Source organism: Panthera leo, chromosome B2 (assembly GCF_018350215.1).
Source record: "Panthera leo isolate Ple1 chromosome B2, P.leo_Ple1_pat1.1, whole genome shotgun sequence".
Classification (NCBI taxonomy): Eukaryota; Metazoa; Chordata; class Mammalia; order Carnivora; family Felidae; genus Panthera; species Panthera leo.
Window position 1 is genome coordinate 142518486 of NC_056683.1, and position 18921 is coordinate 142537406.

The following is an 18921-nucleotide window of genomic DNA, read 5'->3' on the forward strand; positions in this document are numbered from 1 at the left end:
ACCTTTTTCTTTCTTCATATTTTCCATCTTCTTTTACTTCTATTTTACAATTTTGGCAATTTCTTCTGACCTGTCATCCAGTTACCTAATTTTCTCTTTCGCCGTGTCTACTCTATGTAACCGTTCACTGAATTTTTATCGTCCATGGTAACATTTTTCATTTATAAGTTATTTTGGCTGTTGTTCAAACCATTATTTATTTTTTACTCTATTTTTATTTCTTTAAACATGTCATGTATAATTATGTCATATTTTGAATCTAATAATTCTAATATCTAAAGCACTTGGGAGCCCAAATCTTGTTTCTTCTGATTATTATCATAGTGCTTTTTTTTTCTCTGAGGATTTGTGATCTCCTATTTTATTGACCTTAAACTGTGGAAATCATGAGTCCTAAAAATGAGGATGCTTTCCTCTGAAGAGGTTTTGTGTTTGCTTCTGCCAGGGACGGAAGATATCTCTGACCTAGGACACTCAGGAGTCCAGGCTGATGTTGGGTTTGAGGATGCTCAGATTCAGTCTCTGACTTGTGGTGAGCCCAAAGATTAATGATGGGGCCCCTTAAACGCCTTCCTATCACACATCTACCATGTTCTGTTAATTCTACCTCCCAGTATCCTGTCTATGAATGCATTTCATTCATCCTCTAGTCCAGCCAACCTGAACTTCTCAGAACTCTCTTTTTCCTTCCTCACGCTGGTCTTTCTGGTGAGAAGGTCCTGTCATCACTGTTTCCACTTGCAATATCTTTCCTTCAAGGTCTGGCTCAAATGCCGACTCTTCCAAGACACCTTTCATTGTCTCCTCAGCTGAGCAAGCTCATGTTTCCTGTGCATTAGGCATCACATAAGCACACACACACAGATGTACGTACACACAGATGCGCACACACACAGATGCACACACACAGATGCGCACATGCACCTGCACACTCACACACAGATGCACACACACACAGATGTACACACAGAGATGCACACATGCACATGCACACACACAGATGCACACTCACACACAGATGCACACACACACACAGATGCACACTCACACAGATGCACACACACAGATGCACACATGCACCTGCACACACACAGATGCACACTCACACACAGATGCACACTCACACACAGATGCACACACACACAGATGTACACACAGAGATGCACACATGCACACACACAGATGCACACTCACACACAGATGCACACACACACAGATGTACACACGCAGATGCACACACACAGAGATGCACACACACAGATGCACACATGCACATGCACACACACAGATGCACACATGCACATGCACACACACAGATGCACACTCACACACAGATGCACACAGACACAGATGTACACACACAGATGCACACTCACACACAGATGCACGTACACACAGATGCACACACACACAGATGCACACATGCACCTGCACACACACAGATGCACACACACACAGATGCACACACACAGATGCACACATACACCTGCACACATACAGATGCACACTCACACACAGATGCACACACACAGAGATGCACACACACTGATGCACACATGCACACGCACACACACAGATGCACACACACAAGCAGACATGCACACAGACATATTCTTCCTTTGGGAATTCGTGGCCTTGTGCTTTTTCTCAGAGTTTCTTCTCCTTTCTTTCCTACTACTATGAAGCTGCCTTTTGGGTCAGGTTATATTTCATTTTTGTAGCCAGTCCCCTGTTTTTTTTTCCACTTCAACCCCATTTTTAATAATTCTTCCACATAAAGGTAAAATGCATTTATGGGATACTATGTGGTTAAAAATTTTTTTTTAAATGCTTATTTATTTTTGAGAGAAAAAGAGAGACAGAGCATGAGCAGGGGAAGGGCAGAGAGAGAGGGAGACACAGAGTCTGAAACAGGCTCCAGGCTCTGAGCTGTCAGCACAGAGCCCGACGCAGGGCTCGAACTCACGAACCATGAGATCATGATCTGAGCTGAAGTGGGATGCTACCCAGGCACCTCGGGATCCTATGTGTTTTAAAGGGAGCACCGTGGAGACATCCCTGAGAAGACTGTGGTGGTTTCTACTGCATAGTGACGGCCAGTGGCTCCCTAGAGGCTTTCCAGGTGGAGGGTTGGACTGGAAGTGGGGTGTGTTCAGTGGGTGCTTTCAGGGGGCTTAATTCTGAAGGGCTAAAAGGCTAAAGTGTCCTCCACTGATGTGTATTTTATATGGAAAGGAGAGATAAAATCTTGAATGAATGATTCAATCTTGAATGAGTAAATGAAGCCCAGGGCTGGTGGCAGTGACCGCATTCAGAAGGATAACTGAGCAGAGCCACGGTGTAGATGAGGGGAGCGGGCTCTCAGTCCATCTGATGGGGGGCCGTGCTTCTGGGAAGATGCTCCATCCTCATTTGGGAAGCCCCGGCAATCTCTCTTCTTGGAGAAGCTGCAGTTTGGCGGCTCAGCAGTTGCAAGTTTTCCTTGTGATATTTGAAAGTTTGCGTATTTTCTTTCCTGCCAACAGTTATAACAAGACATCTTGCTTTTAAAAATACATTCCAATGACATTTTCATGTTAGGCTCTGCAAACCAAGCAAACAAGTGCCTAAAGAGAATATCCAGCTTGATTAATTGGCCTTATTTAGGAGTTTGCTAACTATTACAATATGCAAAGTGGCCATATTTTGATTGCAACATTTGAACTTCTATTTGATACAAAGTTTATTAAACCGTGCAGATAAAGCACACATTAAAGTGAATGATACAGGATTGGACCTTGTGCATTTTGCCATCAAGATATCATTCTGCTAAAAGATTATTCCAGACACTGTGTCTTACTCATGTTTGTGCCTTCAGTATTTATCTCAGTGCTTGATACATAGTAGGTATTCTGTGCATGTTTGTTGAAAAATCAATTAAGGTATTTAAGAATGATTTTTATGTGTGTTCTCTTGTGTGTTCTCTATGTTCTTCATGGTTCTATGAGATACTAAAGAAGAATGAGTTTGCCATCAAGCCAGGAACAACAACACATGATTATGAATGATGTAATGCAGACCTAAGTGCAAAGGAATTTTCAGGAAAAAATTCTTTGAAGGTCTAGTCAGGGAAGGCTTCCAGGAGGAAGTGGCATAAGATTTGAATACATCCTGCAAAGAAACATTTGCTGAAATGAACTGATTAGGTGAAGGAAAAATGGGTAGGGGCCTTCTAGGTTAAGGGAAGTGCACGAGAGAGACAGAGGAGGGATGGCCAACCGGAACAATGAGGACAGAAACTGCATCATTTCCACTCACGGGATGCAGTCAGGGGGCCCTGCTAAATGCAACGGGGCTGCAAATGGAATCTGTCCTGGATGGGCCTCTGCATAGACTTTATGAGCTACAACATATGTCATATTTTATGAGCACACGAGAAGGATCCTTGCCATGAAAGCAAACTAGAAAGCCATAACCTAGCTAAGAAACATGATCAGGGACACGGGCTAGTGGGACACACTGACAAAGGACATCAGAGGCAAGAGCATAAATAAGAGAAGGCGATGGAGAGTAGGATATCATGTTCTGTGACCCTGTAGAGCAAACATTCTGGGGCCTGGGCAGGTGGTGTGCCTTCCCCAGCAGCATGGCTTCAGCTGGAACCAAGGTGGGTGAGCTTGGAGCCAAGATCCAAATCACTGGTCAGTGAACTGAAGAGTTTGCATGAAAGCGGGATACCACTCGCTGTGTCACCGAGAGAATATAATGTAAGTTGCTTTGGGTGACTTCCCAGGCTGGTCATGGAAGGCATTGCTGCTTCTTCCTTGGACTCCTACTCTGCTTGCTGCAGGGAATGCCACCTGCCAAGCTCTGAGGACACTCAGCCCTGTCGGAGGCCCGGATGAAGAGGAACTGAGGCCATTGGCCAACAGCCGGCACCGACTTGCCTGCCATGTGAGTGGATCCTCTTGAAAGTGGGTCCTCCTGCCCCAACAGACCTTCAGATGACAGCATCCTGAGCTGATGTTCTGACTGTACCTAATGAGAGACATCCATCCAGGGGTGCCTGGGTGACTCAGGCTGACTCTTGGTTTCAGCTCAGGTCATGATCTCACGGTTCATGGTTCTGTGCTGACAGTGAGGTCCCTGCTTGGGATTCTCTCTCTCTTCCCTCTCTCTGCCCCTCTCCTGCTCCCTCTCTCAAAATAAATAAATAAACAACAAAGAAAAAGAGAGCCGTCTGGCCACAATTGCCTACCAAACTGCTTCTGAATTCCTGACCCATGGAAGCTGGGAAGGGCAATACATGAGTACTGCTTTAAGTCACCAATATTTGGAATAACAGGAAGACACGCTTTCTGAAAAAACACGAAAAATAAACCTGTCATATCCTTGAGTAATTGTTCAGTCACGGACTAGAAGAGAAGAAGATCATCTAGAGAGTGTCCTTCAATCTGTGCCTTTCTCATAGGACAGTGTTGGTCAAGGTGATCACCGACATTAGGTCTAAGTTCGTGGACAGCTCCTTGGCGTCAGTGGTTAATACTGCATTTACCAAACCGGCTGCACCATCTGATTAGAGAAATTATGGTGTCTGCAAATCCCAAGGCACTCACCACCTATCTGTTGGGCCAGTTAAAGAAACAACAAAAGGATGAGTGTCACCAATTAATGAAAAAAACTGGATTTGTTACACAGTTACTTGCCACTCATTCCTTCCCTGCCTTGGAAACAATAAATGAGTATCTTCTTGCAATTACTAGACTCAGTGCACCAGTTGTCCAGAATGGGAAGTCTCGTGTTTCTAAATTGTGTTTGCAGGAGCATCTCTCAGCCTGATGTCGTCTGCCCATGGGTTCAATGAACCGCTGGGTATGCATGGAGGGTATTAAATACAGCCAGGATTTGGGTGGGAGTGGAATGGCGGCAGGGAGGAGGTCCAGGCTCACCCTGCCTTCCTGCAGAGGCCAACTCTACCAAGGTTGTTCTGCTGAGTACAAAATGTCCTTCAGCCTACATGCCTCAACAAATGTTTGCTGTGCACCTGTTTGAGTCAGGTCATGCACCAGTTCCTGAACTACAGGGTGAGCAAAAACAGACCTGGTCTCTGTCCTAGTGGAGCTTACAGTCCAGCCATGGTGATGCATAATGATACGCACACAGATAAGTGCAAACATGTAGCCATGAGAAGGAATGCAAAGGAAAGATGTATGATGCTTTGTGTGGGTTTACAGGGGGCTTTTTACCAGCTTGCAGAGGTCGGGGTGGGGGGGAGGACTTTGGTATGAGCTGGGTTGTGAAGGAAAGGAAGGAAGGCAGAAAGGAATAGGGGAAAGGATCAGCTGGTGCAAAGGCCCTGTGGGAGGAGGCAGCACGGTGACTCAGACTGAGAGAGGGTGGGTGACGGTGCACACAGTTATTGTAGCAGGAGCCTAGGGGGTGTCTTCCACCGAGAGAAGAGAGGGAGAGCAGAAAAAGGCCCTGACAGCAAAGAAAATGGAGGAGGAGTGTTGGAGAAATGGAGGAGAAGCCAGGACAGTACTGAGCGTCAGGGGCCAAGGAAAGGGTGCTTGCAGAAGGAGGGCGAGATCGTGGGGATAATGCTGTATGGCTGAGGCAGGAGCAGAAGGGCTAAGGTCCCTTCCCAGAATGGAGGTAACCCATGAAATAGCTCCAGAGCATCATAAATACCCAGTTCATGAATTATGTTATAGAGAAGCACACAGGTTTGAACGGTACAAAATCATAGGAAGTTTCTTCTTGGGTGCCACTTCTGTGCTGATCTTTTCCCCTAAAGGATGTAAGAAAAATGGACTTACTTTGCTTCTCAAATGCAGCCTGGAAGAGTTGGTTATAAAGCTGGTGCAAAAAATGGGTACTTTTTCTAAAGTGTAAATGAAAGAGGTCCTAGTCTTAAATGACTGCCTGCTGATATTTTGTTGCTGCTAATTCACAGGAGAAGTGTTATTTGGACTGGCCTAAAAAGCAAAGAGGACTGAGTTTACAAATGGGGTATCACGACTTAGTTCTGGCTCTGACACTTACTAACTGTATATACGTGGGCTGGGCATATAAGGTCCGTTTGTCCCTCTGTAAAACGGGCATAATAGTGTGTTTTCCCTCTTCGTGGTTCCTAAAGGTGAATGAGATCACACTTTGTGAGTTGAAAAGCACCCAATACTTGTAGGGAAGAGCACCTTCCTGAAGCCCTATCAGTCACTTACTCACATTTCAGCCAGAAAGGGGTGTAGGGTCGACCTTGAAGGCAGGTTTGATAGTGGTGTTGGTACTGGTAGAGTGTCCATGGGCGGTGGGGACTGGGGTAAGGGATATAAGAGGAGGTGCCACCCAGGAGGAAAGGGGCTGGGGCTCACTGTGAACAAACTCTCTTCTTCCTCACCTTCTCCAGGGCGGGTCACGCTGGGTAGCACGATACTACCACCAGAGGTGGGTGTTCCTGGAGAGAGAAGGGTCTTTTTGGGCACCAGGATTATGCTGGGACATTCTGTGGCTTGCCCAGGGGTAGCCTCCTGGGCTGTTGATGGCCAAGACCCATCAGCTATCTGCTGGTCCATGCCATTTCAGAGGTGACCACAGGTCTGTGCCCCTGAATATAGGCTGTGTATGTAGTAGGAGCTCATTAAAGGCTTACGGAAGAAATAATTCACTTCTGCATTTTGAGCACGAGTACTTGTCCACGTGTGCGGGGTCTGAGGCGTGTGTGGCTAGTGTGACATGCTCGGCACTTGGCAGGTCTGTGCCCTTGGCTCTGTGGTACCCACCGACCTGCCCCATGTTGTGCTCTGGACCGGAGGCGGGGCCAGGCCAAGGCAGGCTGGAAGGCGGCCAGACATGAGTTTTGCCAGCATAATGCCCGGGCCAGTTTCTCAAACTGCCAACCGTGACTCAGATATTGGACATCTTGAGCTTCTGTTCCACCCCAGTTTACTAATGCCTTCCCCACAAACCAGATTTCTTCATTCCGTAGGATTAGAGTGAGTGCACCCTGAGTGATGCCTGCCTGTGGAAAGTACATGTAGGGTTAAAGCCCTCCTTGGGGAAAAAGGAAAATAAAGAAAGAGAAAAGATAAGCAGCATTTAGAACAATGCCTGTAAGCTTCACGGCCTAAATATCATGGCACTCTGGATTGCAATTTTTTTGTTTGTTTCTGTCTTACTTCGAGGCAAGCACTGCCTGAGCCTCAGTCACATTTTATCTCCAGATTCTAACACATCACTTGGCAGAGAGACAGATGTTCAACAGAGGCTATAGACAGGAATAGATTAATGAATGATTCCTCTCGATCTAGCCCAAGTCCTGTGCCCATTGACAAATGGTAGGTGATAAACTGGAACATCTGGGTGCTTCCATTTGAGTATGTTTGTCTAATGGCCTGGGCCACTAGACAGAAGCTTAGAATAAGGTCTGTGGGCTTTTCTCTCATGGCAATCGAAACATTCTCAATGAGAATCGTCAACAGTTCATAGGCTAGGTTGGCTATCTGACATCTTAATCCTTTCTGTTCCACCAGTTCCCCGTATATTTGCACAAAAGAGAACTTGCCTTGGCAAGAGGAAACCTGTTTCAGGCAATGATGGATTTACAGAAATGTCACTACCACGTCTCTCCTCCTGCACCTTCCAAACCCTGAGAAGGTAAATGATGTAATATCGAGGTCTTGTGTAAGGATTGCTCGCCATTTGGATGATAAAGAAGTGTGTCTGATAAATCTGTACTGGGCGTGGGACATGTAAAATGTACTTGTATTGTCTTCTCTGCTTTGATCCTGATGCTTCTGATGAAAATATAATAGACAAGAGGCATTTGGAGGTACCACGGCATTGTGGAAAAGATGTGCCCCTGGAGTCAGATGGTGTGGGTGGGACTCTCACCCTGAGCAGTCACTAGTGTGGGGAGACAAACCCCACGAACTCTCGGAGGCTTGGATTTCTCTCTGTAAAATCAGAGTAGTGGCTCTAAGATTATTGTGGGAATCAGAACAAAATAGATACCACTCAAGAAAAGTTGGGGGAAGCATTATGTTATTATTTTACTGCTGGTTAGAAGCAATCTCCATCTTTTTTCTCCCATGTCAAGGTGAAGTCTACTCGCTTACCTCTATTTTCTTTTTTCTTTGCCCCTTCGCCTCTGTTTATGGCATCCTAGAGACTGATGCTCTCCGGTTCTGTTGTGCCTGGACCAAGTGATCTCTCAGTCACTGCAAGTGCTGTGAGTACTCCCTTCCTTTCATTCTACGTGATGGAGAGTCTTCTAAAAGCTGTGTGCACATCACCATCATGGAATGGGGATTATACAGTTTCCTGATGCTGTCACAGCATGCAGATATATTCAGGTGTGCTGCTTAAAAAGGAAATTAAAGAGCCATGTGAGCCAAACCGAAGCCTGAATGAGATTTGATGTCAGATGATGGTATGAGACATGCACTTTCTTTTTTTATTTTTTTATTAAAAAAATTTTTTTAACGTTTATTTATTATTGAGAGACAGAGAGACACAGACCATGAGCAGGGGAGGGGTAGAGAGAGGGGGAGACACAGAATCCGAAGCAGGCTCCAGGCTCTGAGCTCTCAGCACAGAGCCCGACGCGGAGCTCGAACTCACAAACTGCGAGATCATGACCTGAGCCGAAGTCGGTCACTTAGCCAACTGAGCCACTCAGGTGCCCCTTTTATAATTTAAAAAAACATTTGAAAAAAAAATTTTTTTTAACGTTTATTTATTTTTGAGACAGAGAGAGACAGAGCATGAACAGGGGAGGGGCAGAGAGAGAGGGAGACACAGAATCTGCAACAGGTTCCAGGCTCTGAGCTGTCAGCACAGAGCCCGATGCGGGGCTCGAACTCACGGACCGTGAGATCATGACCCGAGCCGAAGTCGGATGCTTAACCGACCAAGCCACCCAGGCACCCCAAAACATTTTTTTTTAACGTGAGACATGCGCTCTCAAAACTATACTGGATGGACATTGGAACTTGGTTTCCATTTACCCACATGAGAATAGCATTTTAATCTACCCACCACATTGGAACACCATGACAATGTGTATGGAGAGTGTTGAGATCTTTGAATGTATGGCTATTTAAAAAATAACTAGAACCAGACATAGTGATGTGGACACAGACAGATTCATAAATCTGGAAATAAACCATAGAAACAGCCTGGAGGCCAGCTAGGAAAGGGCCACAATTAAGTACTGATAATCTGTCTGGCCCAAGAGTGACATCTACTCTGTTTTTTTGTTTTTTTGTTTTTTGTTGTTTTTGATAAACAAAATAGAAGCAACAACCAGGAGCTTAAGAAATTATGTGAAAAAAATAGAAAAGTCTATCAGGACAATAGTAAAATAAAGTGGAAGAAAACTTCAGGGAGCTTATATTTTTCAAGTGGTCACATTGAGGATAGGAGACTATGACCCTTAGATCATACTTTTTTGAGATGTTTTAAACCTCAAGTTTGAAGTCTCCTTTTAGGACTTTTTACGATGAAACACACTCTCAAATTTGTAATCAAATCAGAATCCTGACTCATAAGTGTTGATAACTGCATTTCATATCTAAGTCCCTGACTGTTGTGATCCAGTGGGAGGCCATTTTGCTCGTACTTGATTGTGAGATGACCCCATAAGGAAGTTGCTCTAATAAGTAACATGCTGGGAGGCAAGCACATGCGCACAAGCATTTCACATGGAAGGAAGGAAGGTACTGGTCAGGACTCAGTGGTCACATGGGATGGAAATCCCACTCTGATTTAGCAAAAGGGAATTTTTGTCTCCCGGACCTTAGGAAGCACAGGGCTGGAGCTGGAGCCCAGAACCTGACATCTGCCTGACTCTTCTTCCCTGTTCAGTTATTCTCTGTGTGTTGACTTCATTCCGTCTTGGATGGTGCCCGTCACAGCTGGAGCCAGAGACATAGGCACCTCTTGGCTGCTGTATCAGTTGCCTGTGGCTGCTGTCACAACTGCCAACCTGTGGTTTTAAAACAACTGAAATGTCTGGGCGCCTGGTTGGCTCGGTCAGTTAAGTGTCCGATTTCAGCTCAGGGCCTGATCTTCCGGTTCATGAGTTCAAACCCCAGGTCGGGCTCTGTGCTGACAGCTCGGAGCCTGGAGCCTGCTTCGGGTTCTCTATCTCCCTCTCTCTCTGCCCTTCCCCCACTCACACTCTGACTCTCTCAAAGATAAACATTAAACAAACAAACAAAAAAAAACACCTGATATGTATTCTCTCCCAGTTCTGGAGGCCAGAAGTCTGAAATTTGTTCCACTGGAGTCAAGGTGAGGGCCTCAAGGTGCGGGCAGGGTTGTGCTCCCTGCAGAGGCCCTCAGGGAGAATCTGCTCTTTGTCTCTTCCAGCTTCTTGTGACTGCCCCCTACCTCGGCTCATGGTGGGATCCCTCCCATCTCTGCCTCTGTGTGCACATTGCCTTCTCTTCTGTGTATGTCACACCCCCCCCCCCCTTCTCCTTGTAACGGTGCATGTGATGGCATTTAGGGCCCACCAGATAACCCAGGATAATCTCTCCATCCCAAAATGCTGAACTTATTCACATATGCAGCCCCCACCTCCACAAGGTAACATTCATGGATTCCAGGGAATTAGGGTATGGGTATCTTTTAAGGGGCCATATTTCAGCCTACCACAGCTACCACCCTTCAACATCCATGAATGACTGGAGAAAGACTTTACCGCCAGCTCCAGTTAGAAAATTCTGACTTTGATCCTGCTTGGGCCACTGGGGATCCCGGACCAAATGGGCTAGGGATAGGTCCCACTGCAATCACTTGATTGAGTGGGGGAAGGGGCTGCTATTCCCAAAAGAGCAGGAGGTGGGGGCTGCTGGGCAGACAAGAGCCACAGCTCCATTACATGGCTTATGGAGGAAACACTGCAATACTGTGGAGTAATGGAAGAAAGTGTGTATTTAAACATTAAAATGCTTGCAAACTCCAAGAGCTCTGGGAGCACACAGAGCTCGCAGGATGAATGAAGAAGGAACCCTCGCTGTGAACCAGGAGAAAGCTTTCCGGAAGGAAGGCCGAAGGAATTACCGATTTCATAGATGATCACTGGGCAAGAGGCACCAGCCAAGGTTTAAGGGCATGGATGCATTGTCGCTTTGTTTCAGAAAAGAGATGCTGTATTTCTCTTTTTCATCGGTCTACAATTCATTTTATAATCTTTTCCACTCTGCGGAAGGACACAAATCTGGTCTTGGGTTGTCCCGATGGAGAACTGACTCAATGTTAGGTTGTGAGCTTTGGCGGGATCAGGTCTGCGACGAAACTGGGGGAGGGGTGACGACAGCACCCTGCGCCCCAACCTGGGCCCGCCTGATGCAGGTGACCCTGTCGCCTCCAGGGGCGCTCCCAGCCCGCTTGCAGGCGCGGCGAGGCTTCCGAAGGGCGAGGGCTGACTACAGACAGGTGGGAGTCTAATAATAGGCCCAGGGGCACCCTAATAGATACTGGAGGAAGCAAGGCCAGCCAAGTCCTCGGGCTGGATGCCCTCCTTTGAGACGAGTTGACACGCTCCACAGAAACGACAGCCAGGGGCAGCAGTGTCTAGGGACATTAAAGCCCCCTCTCCTGGGCGCGCGGGCTGTGGGAAGGCCCGGGCGAGCCGCAGGCAAGACCGCAATGTGCAGATGGAGGTGAAGGGGCCTGGCTCCAGTCCCCAGCGTTGAAACCAGGATGTTTGTTTAAGGGATCATCACAGGGCACACACTCTTGGGCTTGGCAAGCGATTGGACGCGATGAGCCATTTCCCGAGCCAGAAAACGAGACAGGTTAGACAATGGGAGGAACGTCCCAGGCCACTTCGCCCCGCACCGAAATCACCGAATTTTCAGAACCGCCAAGCGGGGTTCCGGGGCGCTCCGGCAGCCGGAGCCCAGGCGCGGCACCCAGTGCCCCGCCCGCCTGGCCCCGCCGCCCCGCCGCCGGCAGGGGGCGCCCGCTCGCGGCTAAAAGGCACGGCTGGCGGCCGGCGGCCTCAGTACGCGGCGCGGCGGCCGGTGCGCGGGCGGAGCGACCAGCGCGGGGCCAGGGCGCCGCGGACACCGCGCAGAGCGCGCACTCCCATACGGACGGCGGGGACCCGACGGCTGCGCCCCCGCGCTCCCCGACTCCGGCCCAGCGCCCACCCGCCAGCCCGCCCGCCCGGCCCGCCGCGCACCCCGGGCTCCCGATGGCGCCCGAGGCCGGGGCGGCCCCGCGCTCGCGGTGCCCGCTGCCCTGGGCGGCGCTGCTGCTCCTGGCGGCGCTGCTGCCCGTCGTGTGCCCGGCGGGGGCTCCAGGTACGCGCAGTTCCGGGCTCGGCTGCCGGGCTCTCCGCGCCTCCTCGCCGCTTCTCTGTCCACCCTTCGCGCGTCACCCACCCTGCCTGTCGCTCCGGGGACCGCCGTCCCGCTCTGTGCTGTGCGTGTCAGTGTCACTAACCTGTGCGTCTTCATCGCTCGCGGGTCGGGGAGCGGGGTCTGGGCACTGGCGCCGCGCGCGCGGGAGGTGGGCGCGGGGACACCGTTGGTAACCGGGGACCTCAGCGCTCCCGGTTTTGACTTTGCCGTCGAACGCGCAAAGTTCTGGAGACTCGAGTTCTGGAGGCTCGAGCAGTGTAACTTCCCGGAGAGATTCAGGCAAAGGGAAAAAACAAACAAACAAAAAAAGAGAGAGTGAAAAGCGACCCCTCGGTGGTGATGCTTTCCTTCGCCCAGAATTTCCCCGTGGGCATCTGTCTTTCCCCCAGTTCACCTGCCCCGAGGTAGGATTGCCCGTTGGAAGGTGGCATTCGACAGACCAGGGGGGAGGCAGGGAGAGGGAGGCAGGACTCTTCTAGAAGCGCACTCTTCTAAAAGCTGCGAGCTGTCGCGGGGCGGTCGGGTACCTCGGTGCCCAAGCGGCAGCCGCGCCCTGACGGAGGCCAGTACCTCCCGGTGAGAACTTTGGAGCTGGGAGAAGACATCGGTCTTGAGAGCGGAGAGAGAGGGAAAGTGGGGGAGCCGATCTGGGAGAAGCTCCCCCTTCCCCAAAGACTGAAGTTGGAGATGGGATGGTGATGTGAGCATCGCTTTTGGGAAAATGCCCGCGGGCCGGTTGTCAGAGTTCCTGAACGTTTCCTGCAGAAAGAGATACGTTTGTGGTGGCGTTTTCACCCTTAAGCCTTTGGCGGCCCTTGTTCCCACCTCCTGTGCAGGCATTTTCACACTTAAAGCGTGTGGCTTTTATTTATGCCATCAGTTTGCAGGAAGCCAAGAAGTCCACGTTTTTGTTTGAGACTGTTCACTCCTGGCTGGGTTATAAAAATTCAGATGTGACTCCAATGAGGGCTACTTGCTTTATGATGCTGTTTAGTGTCCCCATAGCCCTTTTGTACAAGGGGAATGGGAGAATGTTGGGGGAGGGGTGTCGTGTTGTCGTTCAATTCTTTTTGGTGGGTCCATCCTGCATAACGCTCGGGTTTATGTCACATGCTGGGATGCCAGAGGCACGTCTTCATAAAAGGCAGTGCTAGTGGTGGGTTTTGTTTTCCTCTCTGTTAGCAATCTCTAGGAAAGCATTCACGGAATATGTGGGACAGTGGTTCACAAGAATACAACTATTTTAAAGCCTTTCAAATTCCCCACCTACAACCCATGGCTTTTTTTTTTTTTCCTAAATTAAAATTTCTGAATGTTGAAAGAGTTTTTGTCTCAGAAAATGGGCTGGAGCTGGAAGTAATGCTGAACCGGCTTTGTGACGATTCCACCTTCATTCCTGTTAGATCCCGCTGCCACCTGCCCAATGGGTTACATTTGAGTGCGTCTGGACTCGGGGTTGTTTGTGATAGCTTCAGAAATGCTTCTGTGTTCCGTGCTCTTCCTTCTCTTGCTTCTGCTCCGTAAATCCACTGAGCTGTGGAATGTGCAGCCTGGAATGCTTGCTGGCACTCTCTCTTCTGTGTTGACGTGGGATTTGCAGTACAGTGATGATCAGACTAGAAGTGGACAAGCACATTTCGAAATGAATATTTACTGCATTGTAGGGAAATAGAAGAAGGAAAGAAACAGACATCATCTGCAGATAGCTCCCTGATGCTGTGAAAGAAATCATGGGGCACATAATTTATTTCATCTGCTCCTCTGGAAGGCTTCCTGTCTGTCCTGCTGGACATAGCTCCAGTCACCTCTGCAGACTTGTATTCTGGGTCTGACAGCAAGGCCACAGGCGCACTGCTCCTGCTCTGGCTGAATCAGTGCATGGGCCCAGCAAGCTGCTTGAGTCAAGCCTCCCCCTACTCTCCAACCTTTGGGGGCCAGAATCCCTGTAATGAAATCACCCAGAGCCACTTTAGATGGCAAAGCATCACAGCTCAGAGGGGGCTCTCCTTAAAACAGAGGTGATTTGCGGGGCATGCTGAGGATCTATGTAAACTCTTTAAGTTGGTGGTCAATTAATGTAAAACAAAATAAGCAGGCAATGCCTCCATCATCCATCCCATCAATAAACTAACATGCAACCCTTAAAATTATGATGGCACTTGCCAGTCTGATAGGATGCATTTCTCTAAAAATGTGGGGACACACACACTCACATACATTTACAGCAGTTCCCTCAGGGTGGTTATGGGTGACGTGACTTTGCTTCTTTAAAACTTAAATATCCTTTCAGGGACTCTGCCAGGTCAAAACTATTTTCAAAGTAATACGAAGATACTCTTTGCCTTTTTTTTTTTTTTTTTTTTTTTTTTTTTTACCGTGTTGACATTGACAGCAAGGGTGAGAAGCTTGGTGAGTAAAACCGCTGGTGCTTTAGTGTGAATCAAGGCAGTGGCACCATATTGTACTCGTAGTCACTGAATTTTTTTAGGCCTTTGAAGTGCAGTAAAGCTATGCCAGTTCCAATGAAGCGTGTCCTGTGGCAGCAGTAACAATGATTCATTTTGCCAACTCTCTACCCTTGAATGCATGTCTTTTTAATATTGTGTGTGAGGGAACAGGAAAGGGACATAAAGCAGTTCTGCGAACTACCCAAGTTCAGTGGTAATCCTGAAGAAAAGTTCTTATGCGGTAGCTTGAGTTGGGACCTGAACTAGCTTCTTTTTTCATGGCACGCCATATTTACCAGAAAGAATGACCACAAACTTGGGTATTTGGCAGACATCTTCTCAAAAATGAACAAAGGGGCCTGCCACTTCTAATAGGATAACTGATTGTATGTCTTGCTGGTGATAAAATTTCAACTTTCTAATGAAAGAATTTTGCCAAGTCATCTCTAACATCGATTGAAAGCTTCCTAATACTTAAAAACTTTTCTAATAATATTGATGGTGATATACATGAGTGTGATGTTTTAAATATTATCTTATAAAAATGTCTCAGCATACTGGGTGCCTGGGTGGCTCAGTTGGTTAAGCGTCTGACTCTTGATTTTGGCTCAGGTCATGATCCCATGATCTCATGATCATGGTGTGTGGGTTCGAGCCCTGCGTTGGGCTCTGTGCTGACAGTACGAAGCCTGCTTGGGGTTCTCTCTCTCTGCCCCTCCCCTGCTCTGTCTTTCTCTCTCTCTTTCTGTCAAAATAAATAAATAAATAAAAGTCTCAGGATATGACCTGCATAACCAGGTGAACCAGTAAATCTAAGTGACCAATGCTGAGTGTTACAAAATCTTGCCTGGCTAAAAGATCCGTCCAAAGTGCAAGATAGCCCAATGGATTTTTCATGTAACAAAATGTGAAAAATTCTTGAGATGGTTTCAGATTCTGTATCACAACTAACCTTTAAGAAACTGCTACTTGATGAGTTTTGGTGTAGTATCAAAGATTTTCCAAACTTACTCATAAGGCTTTTAAAATACTTTTCCAACTATAGATCTGTGTGAGGCTGGGTTTTTTTCAGGTTCACCAACCAAAACAACATATTTCCATAGACTGAAGGCATAAGCACATAAGAGATCCTGCTGTTTTCTATTAAAGAGATATGCTGAAGTGCAAAACAATGCCATTGGTCAATTACTTTTTGTATTGGAAAATGGTGATTTTTCATAAAATCCAGTTTTTTAATGCCAATATGAAATGGTTTACTGCTGCTATTTTAAAATGATTTAATACATGCATAGTAACTTGTGCCTAGTTTTAATTTCTGGTCAGTAGATAGCATCAGATAAAACCCACATAAATATAAATCTCTGTGAGAACCTCATTAATTTAACAGTAGGAAGGAATCCAGAGAACAGGAAGTTTGGCAACTGCTGGTGTAGACAAGGGGAGTAATTCCAAAATCAGGATGCCTGGGTCTGAGTCTCATGGTGTCATTCACATGCTGTGTGGCCTTGGGCCAGTCAGTCTCCACTAGTCCAACTGAATGGAAAGATACCTTCCATCTCCAGAAGCCCTCAGTGACTTTCTTGTGGCCCAACCTACACCCAGCTCTGTAGGGTTTCACTCCTTACTTCTGTCCTCTTTGAGAGGAGGAGGTGAAATACCCTTTCCTTTTATCTTGTGCATTGGAGCGCACCCAGATGAACTGTTTAATTCATCAACTGAACATGCAATTTGTTACTGTTGAATCAGAGGTTGTAAAAGAATTGCAGGGTGACAATTCCTGTCATTGAAAAATTATCCCTGGACAATTCCAGAGCATTGTCAATATGTCTAACCAAGGCTGTTCATATCTCTAGCTAAGTCATAAAGGCCCATTCCCTGAAAACAGGCGGGGGGGGGGGGTGAGGAGTGTGTGTGTATGTGTGTGTGTGTGGGGGGGGGGTAATTAGTTTCTTATTTGCTGTTGTAACAGAGTACCACAAATTTAGTGGCATAAAAAAACACAAATTCATTATCTTCTAGTTCTAGAAGTCAGAAGTCCAAAGCGGGTTTCATTGGGCTAAGATGAAGGGCCATGTTCCTTCTGTAGGCTCTTGGGGAGAATCTGATCCTTGTCTTTACAGCTTCTAGAAGTGCCCACATTCTTCTAGGGGCCCCTCCCAGCAGTCCCATGACTCTGCCCCCACCCACACATTGCAGTTTCTGACTCTGACCTTCCTGACTCCTTCTTTCACTTATGAGGACCCTTGTGGTTATATTGGGCCCACCAGGATCATCCAGGATAATCTCGCCAGCACCAGGTCCTGTCCTTCATCACATCTGCAAGGTCCATTTTGCCACATGAGGTCACATATTCTCAGGCTCTGGGGGATTAGGACATACACATCTTTGGGAGCTGTTATTCTGCTACTGCAGGGGTGAGTGGGCAGTGGGGGGGGGGGGAGGGGGGAGTCTGGAAGCAAACATTCCAGGAAAGACCCCATCAGTCTTCAGATAATTAGGAAGCAAACCTCTTTCCGTTGTTCCCTGTGGAACTTGGGGATTTCTTAAGTTATCATTAAACTTCTTATCAGGGGATTTTATTTCAGTTTGGAAATACAGAGGCAAGTATCTAAAGCTATAAAAATAAAGGAGAGAAAAATATGTATCTATTTACTTGTTAATCCATAGACTGTTTATGTTAGAATACATTGGAACCTGAAACTCTGGGTGCCTTTGAGGAGAGCTGGGTAGCTGGGCCAGGGGCGGATATTGCTTATTTCTTTTACTGGTTTCAGTAAGCACATATTGGAGCTTTTGGATCAGGGTATTGATGAGCTAACCTCTTTGTGTCTCTCCTAGAATTTAACCTCCTCTTAGTTACAAAGAATGTGAATTTCATTCTGTTTTGGGGAATTGTGTCATTATTGATTTTTCATTAAGGAAATTTCTCCAAAATGGGCCAGATGGTTAAAATGTAGACATTTTGAACACAGTTATGTTTGTGCCGCTGAGCATTTAGGGGACGTCCTGAGGAAGACAGTTTTCCTGTTCCTTTTCCTCGGCAGCGCTTGCGCTTCGCGGCCCTTAGAGGGCGCTGCTGGCCTGCTGGCGGCGTTTCCACCGCCCGCGGGCCCTTTGCATTGGCGCCCCGGCAGCTGTGGCTTTTTCAGAGTTAAGAAAATTAGGACAAACGTGCTCTGGGTTTCTCTTAGTGTTTGCCCTTGTTCGGTTTTGCTCCTCACTGAAGCTTCCTTCAGACGTTAAGTCAGGAAGGACAAATCATTAAGAGTGGAATTGAGTGCTTCCTAGTAATTTTCAACTGACCATTGGTGAGGAGGAATTTGAAGCCTAAAGTTAAATCCGGGGGTGGGGGGGAGTGTCAGCAACCCTTTAGCCCTGGGGGTCCCTGGTATTTCTGCTCTTCCTCCAGAGCTGCGGCAGCTGGAACACGGGGGACTGGAGGGTCACTGGAGGAGGACGCAGCCTCCTGAGCGCTGCGGGTCCGTTTCGAATGAGTTGATGAATCAGTTTCTCCCCTTTACCCTCCGTGGATTCTCTTGGTATCTGGGGAGTAATGCAAGTTCTAAGGCAGATTTGTAAGTCTAGCAAAATAGCTGGACAGCTGCTAGTGTCATTGCTCACAGTTTTCTGCCTCGGTCTCCTCTATGTGGAGGAAACGATTAACTTGTCATAATGGTATAACCAGCACAATTCCATTTTCACTTTACGTGGCATTCTTAGGTATGCATTTTAATTTCTTTTTAATAATAACTGGCAGTTAAAAGTGCCACAGAGTTTACCGTTTCTCCGTATGTTATTTCATTTGATTTTCACGGCGACCTCGTGAAGTTGGTAGCACCCTCACCTCACCACGAGGGAACTGCGTTCAGGGGAGTTAACTGATTTTCCCAAAGTCGGTCCTGTAGTCTGTGGTATCCCAGGATTTGGACCCCCGTCTTCTGGATCCACATCCTCCGTGCTTCCCGCAGACTCTCCCAGCTCCCATTTGGACGTTTGCTTAATTTCCCTTGTTTTCTTTCTTCTTTAAGCTGGTGGTGGGAACTGGCACCAGCATTTCTGATTTGCTCAGAACGCCCTTGTAAGTCTATGCTCTGGTGACACTGCCGTTGGCTATTGGG

General features: G+C 47.5%; 1 protein-coding gene across 2 annotated transcripts in view; it reads left to right on the top strand.

The window, feature by feature from the left end:
- Positions 1-12187: 12187 nt before the first annotated feature.
- FNDC1 (fibronectin type III domain containing 1) overlaps positions 12188-18921 on the top strand; it is a 105572-nt gene continuing 98838 nt past the window's right edge. For both annotated transcript variants that reach the window (XM_042940213.1, XM_042940211.1), the window contains exon 1: positions 12188-12296. In XM_042940213.1, coding sequence (XP_042796147.1) covers positions 12188-12296 — 109 coding nt within the window. The remainder of the gene's footprint in view (positions 12297-18921) is intronic.